The sequence below is a fragment of the Lytechinus variegatus genome, chromosome 1 (assembly GCF_018143015.1).
Source record: "Lytechinus variegatus isolate NC3 chromosome 1, Lvar_3.0, whole genome shotgun sequence".
Classification (NCBI taxonomy): Eukaryota; Metazoa; Echinodermata; class Echinoidea; order Temnopleuroida; family Toxopneustidae; genus Lytechinus; species Lytechinus variegatus.
In genome coordinates, this window is record NC_054740.1 from 69733292 (window position 1) to 69750786 (window position 17495).

A 17495-nucleotide genomic window follows, 5' to 3' on the forward strand; every position below is an offset into this window, starting at 1 on the left:
CTGATTAAACGATTAAAGTGTGCGAGCGCAAATCACGATATCATTGTTATGTATACAGGCCATAAATCAGAAAAGGGATACAAAATATTGGGTAAGTTTTTGTGAGAAACTTGTGTTGCAGATATTGCTGATATTTTCGTTAAATTTGCTGCTTATATTATTATTTTCATTTACAAGGAATCATACTGTATAGTGTAAAATGATATCTACACTCGAATGGCAAATATCAATGTTGGGTTCTTGCTTTCAAAATACAAATAGTTTAGCACCAGCCTGTGTGGAATCACTAATCTGCAAACGTAATGTAAGTTATAAAACACGATATTTTGAACAATGTTCCCTTCAAATACACTGCCCAAGGAAGGATTGCAAAAGTAAATATACACAACAAAAAAAGTAAGTCCCCCCTTAAACAAACATCAATAATTTCCGAACCAATGCAAGTTTTAATATATTTTTACATGAGCGTGTAGGTAATTTTATAAGCTACCCTCTGAGTAAATGTTATGGACGTATTTTACGTCATGCTTCAGTGAGCAATGTCAGAAGGCAAAAATGACACTTTTCAAAAGTCACAAGCCAAATATCATGACTTTGATTCCATTTTATTGGAACCAATTCCACATTCTCATCATGAAAAATAGTCAGAATGCTTGTAAAGGGTACTTTCTAAAAGACGATACAACTTTTTGGCTAAATTTCACGGTTGAATAAACACAAGTCGGAATGTCCTATAATTGGAATTTTTACACATTTTCATCAATTAAAATGATAGAATATGATGACAATTATATTTGGGAAGAGTATATTCAACAATATTCATCGTTTCACGGTTAAATGAACATTTATTGAAAACAAAAAATACGATTTTCAAATATCATAGGCATGTATTGTTTCATTTTGGTAACCGAAAATGATCTTTTCTCAATTTTTCGTTATGTTCATGACCAATTATCATGCTTCAATGATTTAAAGGCGTATAATTAATCATTCACGCTTGAATGAACATTAGCTATTTTTACGTTTACTTATTGGAAAAAATGCAATTTGTAACTATGGATATCTGTCACAAACCTCCTTGCATAGTTCATTTGATTTGAATTTTAAGAAAATCTCGATGTTTAATGCATCAGTGGGCACACAATATTCGAAAATTATGCAAATGAGAAGAAAGTTCAAGGCCTTCACTCTGTGCCATATCGAATGGTTATTTTGGTGTGCGCACATTTTGGATAGTGTTACTCTGAAGCCATATGCGAGGTTTCATGAAATAACTGCTGGTTGAAGTAACAAAAACCGTCCATGAAGCAAACCCTCATTTCATATTTGTTAAAATCTTGACTTCCTCTCCCATAGATTTGTGTATATTATGGGTGCATATGTTTAAGAATAAGTTACCCCTTATTCAAAATGTTGGAACTTTGTTTCAAGGCTGTCTTTAGCAATGTCATTTGGCAGTAATGTTTATCAATGATGGACAAAAATCTGTGCAAAGATGTAATCGATTTGTTTATTTACGGATGAGTGGGAAAATAGGTATTTTCAATGTCACAGCCTCATTTTAAAGGGTAATAAAGTGAATATTGGGGGCAAATTCGGTTTCAAATGTGACTTTAATAGCTGTTGTTCTTATCATCCGTTATTTCTATCACCACGCACTTTCCGAAATTTTATCATTTTCATGCTGGTTGAGCGAGCACATTCGAAAACTTAGGAATTAATACTCTTTATACTACATAAATGTATTCTTTTCCTAACAGTTTCTGATGATCAATTTAGTTTAGGGACAAATCAGTGGTGGTTCCAGAATTTAAAGTGGGGAGGGGCCCTATAATCAGAGGGAGGGGGGGGCAAAATTTTCAAATTTAATATGATCTAACAAGTTGTAGAAGATACCATAAACCCATATGATTATACGCCACAATACAGGGGCCGCGGAACGGTTTGTAAAGTGGAGGGAGGGGGGGGGGGCTGAGTCGAAGGAGGTGGGGGCTGATCGTGCAAAAAATCGTATGGTAATGTCAACATTTTTGTACATGCTTTTGGAAAAAGTGGGGGGCTGGGGGCCGCTTCTGCGGCCCCTGCAATACATTGTGCTCACTCAACCACGAACATACGACATCAAAATTGTGTGTGGAGCGGCTAAGTGATGGATAGTAAAACAGTATTAACAACATAAAATTCACCTAAAACAAATTTTGCCCAAATTTGTATCTGCACAATCTGATAAACGACTCTTGTGACTTTTAAAAATGGTCATTTTTAATTCAATCTTTAATTACTCATGCATGACTCAACCGATCAATCTCATTTTTCCCCAGAAGTTGCTTGATAAGTGTAGAAAACCACCTACGAAATATCATATCTTAAAATAATTCCGTTCAAAAGTTACAGAAATTTGATTTAGGGGGAATTACTTTTTTGTTGTGTATATTTTGAACATGTTGCTGCCGTCTTATTAAATTAGCTCCCTTGTGATATAAAAAAAAATTCACGTCCCTCCATACATTAAAAAAAACACTGTAAATCATTAAAATTCTGATTGTCATACACTGAATAACTTGATGTCATGATTCCATGATACTTATCGATTCACTCTATTTCTGTTTTTATTCTTTTGTTACATACATCGAATTGCTATTGTAATTGCTAGAGTAATACCTCCGTCATATTACCCCTTCGGCGGCCGTACAGCGAGTCGTAAACAGCCGTTTTATTCATTTTGATTCAAACCACCTACATGTACCTGGTACAAAAAAGTAAAACGGCTGCTTTCGACTTGCCGTACGGCCGCCGTAGAGCAAATGTGACCGAGGTATTATTTTGTTAAACTGCAGGGCGCCTTTGGAAATCTTGAAAGATGTCGAAGGTAATCATGCTAGGTATAAAGGTCGGTATCCTGACCGTGGCGATCCTAGCAGCCGTTCTCTGTGGCCTTCTCATCCCCAATAAGGAAGACCAACGACGCGACTACCTACTTGTTTTCAACGACGACGTTGTCGAGATAAAAAATGCTGAAGATGTTAGGATGATAAAGGGGCAAGTCGGAGTGATGTTTGATGACAGTGATGCCCAACAAACACAATGCACAAAGGAAAATTCGGTAAAAATAATGATAAAAATAATGAAAATGATAATAATAACGATGATGATAATGATGTTGGTGATGATGATAAGGGTGTTTCGTTACCCCCCAAAATAAAAATTTATACATACACACACACACACACACACACACACACACACACACACACACACACACACACACACACACACATATATATATATATATATATATATATATATATAATATCAATAAAAATCGCCAATTCATTTCTGTCCAACAAAATAATGTTTCGACTTCTCAGTGAGACTCGGTCAAATTGAACCTTTGCATTATCATTTCCTCTCAGAATATTTAAGTTGAAGTGCCCCTTTCCCCCGTATGATTACATATCTTTTTGAAAAGTAGCATGGTGAAATTGTTGATTGATAGGGGTTTTTTCCAGACACCGTCCTGGCAAAAAGCATGGCAAGCTATATTGGACAAATGTCAAAACTTCAAAAGGAATCAAGATATTTTCAAGCCATGTGTTAATTGTACCCCAGTTTTCCTCATTTCCAATCAATAGTAACCTACCGTAGATTTATGAGGGATAGAAATACATCTCCCTTCGGCTGGGGGCGGGGGGATCGGGGGTTGTGCAGCTTCATTGTTTGACACGGGTGCCACAATGCGTAGATGCGCCCTTTAAATATGCCTTAGAATGTACTGTACAAGCACACTCAATCCCTAGTTAAGATCTAGAATACGCCTACAATGTTGGAAATATCTGGGTTGTTTATTAACAGGTTGTCGAATGCTTCGAATGGCCATCGGTTGCCAAGTTGGAGGTTCGCATCGAAGAAGACGAGAATGTTACCTGCCACAATTTTCAATGGAGAGCTTCAGCAAAGAACATCATCCTACAAGATTGCTACGACTTCGACGACGCTCACTGGTACGGTGGAGCAGCCATCTTCAACCAACACTGGCCAATCAACGAATGGAACGAACCCATGACTATTTTTGGCTCGGCTAATATGTATCGGAATCCGACTTGGTATGGTTCTCTTGTAGAACGATACTTTGTGTCTTCGAAAGGTGTCGGTGTAAGGGTGTCCCACAACACACCTTTGTACGTGAGCATCAACGCAAGCAATGATGGTAGGATCTGCTTCAGAGGGCAGCATCCTCTCGATGAAGACTCTTATACAGCATACCCCAATCCCAACAATGAACCGCCTATTCTGGATTATAAGGTGTGCACCGCCAAAGATATCGTAACCGTCCATGAGCACATGACAAAGCGGTTTGTGAAGAAGCCATCCGGTATGCCGGATACCCGGATGATGAGATCACCTGTCTGGTCTACATGGGCTCGTTACAAAAAGTTCATAACTAATGATACCGTATTAGCTTTTGCACATGAGATAATTGATAACGGTTTCAACAACAGCCAGATAGAGATAGATGATGGTTACTCTTACAGAAACTTTGGAGATTTTATTTTTGATCCCGTGAAGTTCCCTGATCCTAAAGGAATGACAGATGAGTTACATGACCTCGGTTTCAGGGTCACTCTTTGGATCACGCCATTCGCCAACCAGGATACAGAAGCCTGGAGAGTTGGCGACTACAATGACTACTGGGTGAAAGATTCTAATGGAAATACTGCTGAAGTCTTTTGGTGGAACGGACCACGAGCTGGGATGATCGATGTCACAAACCCAGAAGCTGTTGATTGGTTTGTAGGAAGGCTCAAACAAGCGAAGGAAGATTACGGTATTGATTCCTTCAAATTCGATGCAGGTGAAACACAGTATCTTGGCAGTTACCACACCAAGGAGCCTTTGATCAATCCTTGTGAGTACACAACAAAGTGGGTTCAGCTCGCAGGACAACTAGGATCTCTGATAGAGGTTAGGTCATCCTTTGAGAATCAGGGACAGCCAACATTCTTGCGCATGATGGACAAGGATTCCCACTGGGGCTGGGACAATGGTCTGAAGACACTCGTCACTACTGCCCTTACATACAGTGTGCTTGGTTATTCTTACGTCTTACCTGATATGATTGGAGGCAATGGGTATCCCTTCTTTTCTATCTTTCCTGATCGTGAACTCTACGTCCGATGGCTACAGATAAATGCATTCCTCCCCGCTATGCAATATTCAATTTCTCCCTGGCAGTATAACGACACTGAGATCGTTGATATTGCTCTTCGATGGACAAGCTTTCACGAGAACGTCATCACCCCGAAGATGATCGGACTCGCCGAGACGGAATATATCAAAGAAGGGAAGCCTTTGGTTCGACCTTTGTGGTGGATAGCACCAACTGATCCTGAAACCTTCACCATCGATTCACAGTTCCTCGTCGGAGATGACATGCTGGTGGCGCCTATTGTAGATCAATATGCTCGATCACGTGATGTGTATCTTCCAGATGGCCAATGGAGGGATATGATCCATAATACTATGCACGAAGGGAGGGCTTGGCTTCGGGATGTCAGCTGTGAGTTGGGTGAAATTCTTTACTATACCAACCAGGATGATTAATTGTTTTGAAACTACAAACAATGCACTGCTTCCGCAAAATTGGAAAATGATGATCGTTCTGACAAGACCCGGGAGATTGATTCCGACCTCTTCAATGTTATATTCGATAACAATAGGTAACAAATTTAATGTCTTTCACTTCCAAACCATTAGACGGTCAATGGCCTATTGATTTCAAAGCATATTTTTGTTGTTCATTCAGAAGAGAACAAAATATTGGTTGGAGGGCAATCGGGTAAGGATGAGCTTCGGAATTGAATTTACCATGGACAACATTACTTTAGTTCCTATAACGTGCATACAAAATCATTATTCATCCGTCATTCGATTTACAAACACTATACACTCTTAAGGCAACTGTTATCTTTTGAACTTATAACATTGTGCTTTTAGATATGCTTTAAAGATGGCAGTCTCCTGACTGCATTTCAATTGACGATATTATGTTTATATATGTTTTCTAGTTCCTATACAATCATGTTGAGGTAATCAAAAATGAGAAAATTAATATATTTTAATTAGAATTAGAATCATGTTATAATTATATTGGAAAACTTTTGTTTTAATATTGTTATGTAATGTTGAAAAATGATAATGCTTGAATATGCTTTTGTTATTGAAATGTCGAAATAGAATGATATCAAAATAAAGTCAAATATATTATCATGACATCAGTTAATGATTTGTTTCTTATATGTGCGGTATCATGGTTATATACACAATCGATCCCCATCCTTCATTCTTTCTGTACCGAATTTAAATGACATCCATCCTTTTAAATGACATCCGTCTTTTCTCTCTCTCTCACACACACACACAAACACCCTCTCTCTTACACAAACACACACACCATCACCCTCCCTCGCACACCTACATGTTGAATCATGGACAAATAAATACTATTACAACGTAGTCATATATGCATCATATGAACGTGTGCCAAAATTTGTGACAATTGCATTTGAAAAGTACAAATGTAACTAAGACAGAATGTCTCTTTTTAATGAAATGATGTGACCCAAAGGTCAATCCCTCCCAAACAAAACATTTTTTTAATTCATAATGAAAATCAAACAATGCTTAGATTAAAAAAAAACTGTTGTAAAGTAGGAAAATGTCTATATTCTAGTACTACAAAATGGTTACAGGTATGCACAATTCGAGTAACAGCATGTGTGAACTCACTCTTTCTTTTGTAAATTATAAAATTTGAAATATTAAATATTGGGGAAAAAGATCAGCGTGTTACATCATTCGCCCTCTCATATGCATTTTACCAATGATGCATGTGCATATATAAGTATGGTCTTATTTAAGAGAAGTATTAAATTTCGTATATTGCGTCAAATTTTGATTATTTTTCTTCACCTTTGTGTTTATTTTTTGTCAATTTATTCAAATCAAATTGGAGATGGCTCCTAGATGTAAAGCCGACATCACATTTTAATGATCATTTTTTACATCTATTATGTACACGCGTAAACCAACCATTCAATTTGTAATTAAAAAAACATTGAAAACCACGTGAACAAAATGTATATGATTGCAACATTCTTCTTTTTTAATTGTGTGATTGCAACATTCCTTATGTCAATTAAATTTTGAAACAGTTCATGTACAAAAACTACCTTAGCAATAGAGTACCGAAGCGATGACGTCAGTTTTCATGGTGTCATAGCGGCCTGGTTCTAACAAATGAACCCGCCGAATGAAAGCGTTGTTTTTCATAGAAGAAAATGGCTGCTATCGGAATTTGATCGCTTGCAATCTATTTTTCAGACGAGCCTAAGTCATAGAAAATCGTCAGTTGCGACTCTGTTTAGAACCAGCCCGCCATGACGTCACACTTTGGCTCTCTATATTAGTAATTTAACAAAATATATTTTTCAACGTAAAAACTACGATATGTAAATTCACAATGTTTTTGTTCTCGTTTAAACGTGACCGATGCAGTGTCAGATACATATGCAATGCCAAGCATATAGTCAGATACATATACAATGCCAACCTAATAGTAAATACAATAATTCTCTTTCTAGTAATAGTTATATTCATATAGTTATACATAAACTACAGAAGTTAAAGTTTGCCACGAAAACATATACATAGTAAATTGATCTATATACATACGTATATGCGTTTATCAGCCAGTTATCATATATATAACGTCTATAAGGATGCGCCCTGTAATTACGATTGATCATATTATTGTAATTTTGTTCGGGATAAAGACCTGGGGAACGTCAAAAGTTTGAGTAACTTTGAATAAATATTAAATTGGCAAAAAAGCGATTAAATTTCGGATTTGTTTTGTTATGACTATATGTAACCAGTACAAGAAAGTATAAGGTGTTTACACGAGTTTATAATATCTTATAACAGTAACATAATTTTGATTTGATGTCAGCGCATAGAATGACGATGAACTGAGAAGTGCTTAAGGGTCACACGAATAACATTTAATAATAAATGTGGTATAAACCACAGAGGGACAGTAAAATCGTATTGTAAATACTTTGACATACATTAAAAATCTTAAGGTTAGTCAACAACGTATTAAAACTAAAATCACGCCACGTAATAAAAATGTCTGTAATGGTACTAATGGAAGGCGGTTATACCTCAAGACCATTATTTGTAGTCACCACTAAAACGCTCACAAATATAATGTTTTGAAGTCATAAAAGTCACATGGCCGAACCAAAAACTAACATTCATTTACAAAATCATCCGAAACTGTTATATTACACCAGAATGTTTGATTCAATGAGAGCACCAAAGGTGCACGAAATATGTTAAGCTTTAAGGAATTTTCAAAAAAGCACAATATTTTGTGATAATTAACCCTAGCTAATTGGTAAAATGTGACATTGTGGTTGATATTTGTTCACGAATCATTAATATTCTGCCTTCTTCCTCTAAACAGAGGCAACATTTATTGCGAAACTATGTTTCATTATAAAATAACATTTTTATTTGGCCTCCTTATCCTCTTACTGCGATCAAGGATCTTGAAATTCTTAGCGAATTACCGACAGAGAAAATGAGATGAAGCGCAAAATGAATTATGAAATAATTCTCAATTCTCAATAAAATCTACAAAAAATACTGAATTTCGAAAACATAGATTTCAGTATTAACGCGCGCTCAGAATACCCGTTCAACATCAATAGACCTTTGCCTACAATGACCTATCCAAAGCAATATATTCCTATTAAAAATAGTCTTAATTCGGTTTAAAGCCGATGCAACTACATAAAATATGTCCCACATTCATGACAATACAATGTCCGTATGGCACTTCATATCATGTATAATCTATGATTGAATGATCTGTTTTATGTACATATGACTCGCTGTAATCGCTAAATTTTTCGATGAATCGTGCAATTTGTATAACAATGCTGAATGATACCATATAATCTGATAATCAACAGTTCCTTGAAAGCACATCTCTCTTGTCATTGCATGTCACATACACTAAGTGCATAAGGATAAGTTTGAAATCTATGCTAGATCGTGATTATTATTGTCATTCAAATTGTGGATCTTCTCCTTAATATTACCTTCATATTCATACCAGAGTCGTACCAATGGAACATTATATAAAAATATCCTCCTTTATATCTTGATGCAAAGTTCTCATCTTCCAACGTGAACACGATTCGGAAGATTATTATTTTTATTATATGAACAATATCGTTTCCTCCGCTTTGGGTCACTCACATGCTACGGTAACTAGTCGTCAACCTGCATGATGTTAGAGAACTCGATGGGGCCATCGTCTTCTTCGATCTCTCCGTTCTCCTGGACAACTTCTGGATCAGCAACTGCACCTTCGTTGCTTCGCTTTCCCAGATCACTGATATCTATGGGGTGGACCACGAAAGGTACTTCCTTCCAGGATTTGGGAAACCATTTCCTGCCGTTTCCATCTTTCAATGTAAAATTCTTGACAGCGATCAATGGAAGCTTTTCTTGTTGGTACACCACCATGGTGCCCCATTTATGCTGGCAGTTGCCACAGTGGATCTTCTGCTGGTGCTTGAATTCGTCGATCAGAGGCTGCTTCTTCAGATCAACAAGCTGAATCTTTCCCAGGAAGAGGTCGTTCATAACCACATGGTGCTGGTTTCTGATGGACCTGATGTCATCCAGAGAACAGGCTTCATGGAAGCACTTGATGCAATGGAGGACAATGCCTGTTCTCTCTTCTTTCTTTGCCTTGTTGGCTCGTGCAAGATCCTTTTCCCGCTGTCGCTCTTTCTGATCTTTCTTCTGTACCAAAGCAATCTGAAGAAAAAAAATGTGTCAAATCAATTACCAGATCGTACTTCATCGAGTTTGAGTAAAAAGAGAACCGTTACAGTATTTTCCCCGTTTATAATTCATCGCAATCATAGAACACAATGCAAACCATGCACATGTTTAATAACTAACAATACGATATCAGATTTTCATGTGACAGAGTATTTTCCGAAATGAATCTTTATTTTACGTACTTCACTGACGCAGAGAGGTTTTTTTGAAAATAGGTTCACTTACGAAGTTTTTATCATTCTTTTAATATTCTTACTCTTAGACTAAACTGACTTTTAATAATATTCACTGTCTTTGCGATCTCCATGCTTACTTTATCTTCAAAGGCTTTTTCATCATTAAGAGCGGCATCGGCGACGTTTTTGATAGCTTGTTCGCTCATCTTCACCCTTATGATATTCTTGAGTTCACGGTCTTGAAGCTGAAGATCAGAATTCACAATGACGACGATTTTCCCGTTGAATTTCGCTCGGCTTCGACCTTCAAATAAAGTAAGATGCGTAGACTAACTTTTATACAGTGCGTCCAAGAAAATAAAAACGGAAGCTGAAGTTCCCATCTATTTGCCCCAGCATTTAAAAAAATCGTATTTAGTCCCTGTATGGTACAAAAAAAAATTTCACATCAAAATGAAGATTTTAATTGTTCAATATAAAAGTCAAGTTGCGCAAATACTGGATATGTTTGATAACATTAAACATTTTTAGAATACAACCATCTTTCGTAAGAAAGAGATGACTCGTGTGCTTCTTATTTTTCTGGCGCTGTAAATACATGTAAAACGGTTATGGCACATTCAAGAGTCAATGTCTTCACAAATCGTTTCTGTCTGCCCTCAGTATTCATTGGATATATACGTACATGTGAATAGGTACATGTAAAGCGCTTTTGTGATGAGCGCTATTTAAATACATGTTTATTATAGAATTTGAGATCAAAATTAAATGAGGGTTTGTATATAGTCGCTCTTTATATCATTTGATCACGAACGCTGGCTTGTCTTGTAATGAATCAGACAGCTAATTTCTACCTTTAGTCTGAACATGGCCAATGTCACTGGTGACGTAGTTGTATCTGAAAACCATGTTACAATCTGTGATGTCCAGACCTTCTTCTGCGACCGACGTGGCAACCATGATCTTGTATTTCTTATCCTTAAACAATTGCAGATTCCTGTTCTGTTCTGTTGATGTCATACCTAGATTATGAATCAAAGATGATTATTTACAAAACATACATGTAACAACCCGAAAATCTTCAGTCCATATATCAGTTTTGTATTCCCAGCCTAGACATCATTCAGAGTAAGCAAAATGGAGAATTTTGTTATTTTGTGCTCAGCTGGTTCATGTACTAACAGCCAATGGCGAAAAATCAAATGGACAAACTTCTCTGTTTTGAAATTGTATTGTATACTCCAGCATAATGGGGGAAAAACTCGCCGTTTTCTCGCCAGTGTTTCAGAAGGGCTACAAAATAGGAAGTTGCTCGCTGTTGTCAAACTGGTCGAAAATACGGTAAATGATGAAACGACACTTTGGACACTTTATGGCTTTTCATTCGCTCATCAATTCCGACGAGAGAAGATCACAACTTGGATGATAACTTTGTTTCTTTGTTACGCTATAAATTTGAAATAACTGGAAGACTGTTATCGATTTTCTCTTTATCCTTCTAGAATCTGTTCTGAAACTCACATGCTTGATCTTCATTACGATGACCAAATATCCAAAAGATGGCAACCCGAAAACATTACCTTGATTGCCGCTCCCAATCAGTAAGTCAGCATTCAGATGCCCAAGCTCCGGGTCTTCATTCAGCCACTTAACCAAAGCCTTGGCTGATTCTCTTGTCCTTGTAAAAATGATGCTAAGGGAGTCCGCATTCTTCTTATACTCCTTCTTTAACTGATTCCCAAGCTCATTCAATACAGGATTGACACTATTGACATGTAGATTGGCAATTCTGTTCAAATTGTCAAGCTTATCTGTGTATTAAACGTAAAAGAAAGGAGAAAAAAATTGCAAAATAGCCGGCTTTAAGCATTCAGATTTAATTCATTTCCAAAGATTTGCCCACGAACTAGTTTTACATTCATTCATAATATAAAGAAAACAATATTTAACTGATTGACCTCCTAAGCAAATGGAAGTTTCGAACAATGTACATGGAATTTATATGTTTTAAGGAAAAGAAAGGACATTGTAGGATACTTTATTGGTAATTTATGAAATTTATATGAGTACCGAAGGTACTTTCTATCCCCAGTACAAAATTGCGATTGAAAATATGATTTTGATCACATTGATTAAAACTGGTATTTCCGTGATATATGAACACTAAAAAAGTGGCCCTACCGAAAAGGCTAACATATGAGTGATCAGCAAAAAACAAACTTCCCGGCATTGTTCTTAAACATGAGTGTAATATCCAAGGGACGCACCTCTGAACATCTTCTTGAGTATCATATCGACCGGACCAGAAGGGTTACTAATCTCCTCCTCGTCGATATATGCTTCCATGTAGGCGATAGCGTCGGATGTCCTCGCATCGCGGTTCACGAATAAGCTGTTGTTGTATTGCTAAACAGAAAACCATAATTCGTAATCTTGGAGATCATCATCTGTACCGTTTATTTTGCTTGAACGAATATATAATTTTGTATATTTTCTTGACTGACATAGATAATTGATAATATTTCTTTATATTTGATGTTAAATAGTGAATTTCATTTTTTCATGTCAACCAATTATATTCTTACGCTTTATTTTATATTTTCATCAGATGGCTTATCTGAACTTACCCTCAGATAATTAACACAAGTCATTAGCTCTCTCCTGTCATCCTCGTCCTCCACCTCCTGTTGAATTTTCTTCCTCAAATTGACAACACTCTGTTCATATCCTTGTGTACCCCGGCGGGATGCCATCCTAGTGAATTCATCATTTTCCTCTACCAGTGTCCTCCCGGCTGTGAAAGAATATCAGCATTTGTATTCACATCTTTATTGCTTAGCTTTGGCTGTAAGAGGGTAAAAACCCCGGATAAGATTCTAAAAGCTACATGCTTCTACATATGAAAAGGTGTGCATTTTTTGAAAAATAAATCACATTAAATTTGGAATATCTTGAAGCTTTTTCCACGTTTATGCATAAATGGCTATATGATAAATCTTACCGCTTGAGCAATGTTGAGTGAGCACCACTTATTTCTAAAAAGTGACGATTACTTGCACAAAAATAGGAAAGAGTTATACGGGTGACATGTAGGTGCACGTTTACCGTGAAGAGCACGATCGTAAAAAGTGTAATGTTCTATCAAAAATCTGACCACCATCTGATAAAAGGAACAGATGCCAAACAATATACGAGTCCCCCCCCCCCTCCCACGTTGTATTTTTTTCGATTTCCTGTACTAAAAGTCTATAGCAAAAAATGTGACTCGAGAAACGGCAAAAAAAGAAGCTTTTTACTGAAAATTGCGTTTAACGCCACACCGAATGGAGCGGACGTGGCGGGGTGTATGTGTGCGATGTGATTGGGAGGGCGATCCGTGTGTGTGTGCAGGTGAGTGTGTGAGGTGTATGCGTGCTAGGGTGGGTGTGTGCGTGTGTAGTGAGTGTGTGAGGTGTGTGCCTAGTTTAGGCGATACATTATTTTATATTTTATTCTTATTGCAGAAAAAGGGAAAGAGAAAAAAACCGTAGTAATAAAATTGAGGTATTATTATTTAATTCATTTTGTATTGTTTTGAGTATTTGCTTACTATTTTCTTATAATCTGTGGAAATGAGTACAATTCGTGTAGAGGGTAGATATGTACTTTGTTTTAGATGTAACTAGGGGTGCTCCAGGCTGGAAATAATATGGTTTGAACAGATGCAGTGGTGAATCTTGATCTTTTTGTTTAGCTATAGATGTTTTCGGCCCCGAGTACCCCTTTAATTTTTGTACGAATCTATTCGTTTGCTTTTCAAAAGCACATATATATAAGTGGATTTTTTTACACCATTTCTGATATACAGGCAGTATATAGGGCTATTAAGTTATAATTAAAATGGAGTTAAGAACCATGAATTGACTGCATAATAATGCACACCGCCCACGTATTTTAGTTTCGTATATACACCATTCATTTATTTTAGTTCGTATATAGTCAAGAATGAGAATAGCATTTGTGTCGCTTTCTTGAACAATGTTTTCGATACTTTAGTCCAGGATAGAAGAGGCGTAACCTTGTTTTTTTATATATACAATATTTTTTGATGGTTTCTTGTCAATTCGAGGGTGCTGATTACGAATCTGAATGATGCCACTCGTGTAACCTTGAGCATTTTCCGCAAATTGGCAAAATATGCAAATTACCCATAAAAATCCTAAAATTGTCCGCACATTAGCTACGAAATGCATGAAATTGTGTGGCAGGAGTGAGATACTCCCTGTAAAAACTTTTTTTGACAAAATGTTTATTTTCCTCATATTTAAAATGGCCGCCATAGTCCATTGTATACTATATTATGTACAATATAAACAGGGAAAACTAGCTTTCACAAAAGTGAGCACTAAAATGCATATTATTAAGATTAAACGAGTGGAATACTGACTAAAAACATTATTGTTACCGAAATATATTATTAATATGCCATGTATGTGATGAATGTTGTATTTAGATATTCAAAATGGCTGCCAAAGGCCCTAAAAGCATTATGCACAATGAGAAAGAGGGGCAAAAAAATCACAAGAGTGATCACTAAAATGCATATATATGTGATAAATTAATGGGATACTGTTTAAAACACATATTTTCTAACGAAATATATTATTCACGTTTAAAGTTTGTGTTAAATACTGTATTTTTACTTTCAAAATGGCCGCCAGAGACATTAACAGTATTATGCACAATGCAAAGTGGGAAACCAATATTCACAGGAGTGAGCACCATAAATGCAGGTATTAGTGATCTGAGTAAAATATTGTCTGAAAGCATAATTTCTATTAAGAGATATCATTTATTATGCCAGATAGGTGATAGATACTGTTATTGGAAAGTCAAAATGGCCGCTACAGGCCCTACGATATTATGCACAATGTGAATGGGAACAAATTATTTAAGCATAATTTGGCTTTGCTTGGCCAATTGGGGATGTATGAGTGAAATATCGTCTGAAAACATGATTTATAACAAAATATATGATATCTTATGTAATTTATGTGATAAATGCTGTATTTTGACATTCAAAATGGCCGCCATAATCCCTATATTTATCATGTACAATGCGAATGGAGAAACTAATTTTCACAAGAGTGAGAATCATGAAATGCATATGACTGTGATATACGAGTAAAAATATTGTCTTAAACATGATTTCTAACTAAATACATCACATATTGGTTGTGGAGGTTATGAATACTGTACTTTTAAATCCAAAATGGCTGCCATAGGTCCTAAAAGTATTATGTACATTGTAACATTTGACATGTAATTTTGACAGAATATGGCTTTGTTTGACTCTAAATATTGCCTATAATTGTGAATTCTGATGCAAGGGTGAAATATTGCCTAACACCATGGTTTCTAACGAGATATATCATAATGTTGTAGGTGATAAACACTGCATTTTTAAATTGAAAATGGCCAACATAAGCCCTTATCGTATAATATACAATTTGAGTGCAGACAAGTAATGTTCACAAAAAGGGCATATGGCAGCCATTTTGTATGTTGAAATACAGTATTTATCACATAAATTACACAAGAGATGATATATTTTGTCATAAATCATGTTTTCAGACGATATTTCACTCATACATCACCATTTGGCCAAGCAAAGCCAAATTCTGATGAAATAATTTGTTCCCATTCACATTGTGCATAATATCTTAAGGGCCTGTAGCGGCCATTTTGATTTTCCAATAACAGTATTTATCACCTAACTGGCAGAATAAGTGATATCTCTTAATAGAAATCATGCTTTCAGACAAGATTTTACTATAGGTCACTAATACTTGCATTTATGGTGCTAATATTGGTTTCCCACTTTGCATTGTGCATAACACTGTTAATGTCTCTGGCGGCCATTTTGAAAGTAAAAATACAGTATTTAACACAAACTTTTAACCTGAATGATGTATTTCGTTAGAAAATACGTTTTTAAACAGTATCCCATGAATTTATCACATATGATATGTATTTTAGTGATCACTCTTGTGATTTCTTTGCCCCACTTTCTCATTGTGGATAATGCTTTTAGGGCCTTTGGCAGCCATTTTGAATATCTAAATACAACATTCATCACAGACATGGCATATTAATAATATATTTCGTTAACAATTATATTTTTAGTCAGTATTCCACTCGTTTAATCTTAATAATATGCATTTTAGTGTGATCACTCTTGTGAATTTTTTGGCCCCCATTGCCATTGTACGCAATACTGTTTGGGCCAGTGGCGGCCATTTTAGACATCAAAATGCAGAAATGTTCCCATTTATGACATAATAAATGATATATCTCGTTAGTAATGACGATTTGCATAATATTACTTCGTTCATATATCGCGATTTTTGCGGTTTAGTGCTCATTTTTGTAAAAAAATAGTTTTCCCTATTCATATTGTACATAATAGAGTATACAATGGACTATGGCGGCCATTTTGAATATCAGGAAAATAAATATTTTGTCAAAAATTATTTTTTCAGAGTGTATTTTACTCCTGCCACACGCTTCCATGCATTTCATAGCCAATGTGCGGACAATTTTAGGATTTTTATGGGTAATTTGCATATTTTGGCGGCCATATTGGATTTTGCCAATTTGCGGAAAATGCTCAAGGTTACACGAGTGGCATCATCCAGATTCGTGATCAGCACCCTCGAATTGACAAGAAACCATCAAAAAATATTGTATATATAAAAAAACAAGGTTTGGTCAAGTTTCTATGGGGCCTATCCTGGACTACTTATGCAAATTGCGGAGGTCGCTTTATCGAACTGTTGATATGTGGTTTGTTTTCTGTGTAAAAGGGGTGCTCCAGGCTGGTTTGGACGAATCTATTCGTTTTCGTTTCAATAGCACAAATATGTGGAAGTTTGGGGCCATTCCTGATATAACACCAGTATATGGGGCTATTATGTTATAACAAAAATGGAGTTAAGAATCATGAATTGACTACATAATAATGATACAAACAATTCATGTTATTTTTTTTAGTTTCGTATATATACAGTCAAGAATGAGAATAGCATTTGTGTCGCTTTCTTGAACAGTGTTTTGGATACTTATGCAAATTGCTGAGGTCTTTTTATCGAATTGTTGGTATGTGGTTTGTTTTCTGTTTAATATAAAGGGGTGCTCCAGGCTGGCTTGTACGAATTTATTCGTTTGCGTTTCAAAAGCACAATTAAGTGGAATTTTGACACCATTCCTGATATACCACCTGCATATAGGGCTATTATGTTATAACTAAAATGGAGCTAAGAATCATGAATTGACTACGTAATATTGATACACGCCGTCCATGTATTTTTTAGTTTCGTATATGCAGTCAAGAATGAGAAAAGCATTTTTGTCCCTTTC

General features: G+C 36.0%; 2 protein-coding genes across 2 annotated transcripts in view; one reads left to right on the forward strand and one right to left on the reverse strand.

The window, feature by feature from the left end:
• Nucleotides 1–7835, forward strand: LOC121421329 (myogenesis-regulating glycosidase-like). Its single transcript, XM_041616015.1, has 3 exons — nucleotides 1–91; nucleotides 2838–3103; nucleotides 3853–7835. The coding sequence occupies exons 2-3, from the start codon at nucleotides 2861–2863 to the stop codon at nucleotides 5599–5601; spliced, it is 1992 nt and encodes a 663-aa protein (XP_041471949.1). The 5' UTR covers nucleotides 1–91; nucleotides 2838–2860; the 3' UTR covers nucleotides 5602–7835.
• LOC121421319 (probable ATP-dependent RNA helicase DHX58) overlaps nucleotides 7150–17495 on the reverse strand; it is a 21299-nt gene continuing 10953 nt past the window's right edge. The window contains exons 10-15 of the mRNA XM_041616006.1: nucleotides 12725–12891; nucleotides 12365–12503; nucleotides 11678–11908; nucleotides 10952–11119; nucleotides 10235–10401; nucleotides 7150–9894 (exon numbers count right to left, since the gene is read on the reverse strand). Coding sequence (XP_041471940.1) covers nucleotides 9340–9894; nucleotides 10235–10401; nucleotides 10952–11119; nucleotides 11678–11908; nucleotides 12365–12503; nucleotides 12725–12891 — 1427 coding nt within the window. The 3' untranslated portion in view covers nucleotides 7150–9339. The remainder of the gene's footprint in view (nucleotides 9895–10234; nucleotides 10402–10951; nucleotides 11120–11677; nucleotides 11909–12364; nucleotides 12504–12724; nucleotides 12892–17495) is intronic.

Coding starts and splice junctions, on each gene's coding strand:
- LOC121421329 (XM_041616015.1), top strand. CDS start 2,861: ATGTCGAAGGTAATCATGCTAGGTATAAAGGTCGGTATCCTGACCGTG. Junction 3,104..3,852: donor AATGCACAAAGGAAAATTCG/GTAAAAATAATG, acceptor GTTTATTAACAG/GTTGTCGAATGCTTCGAATG.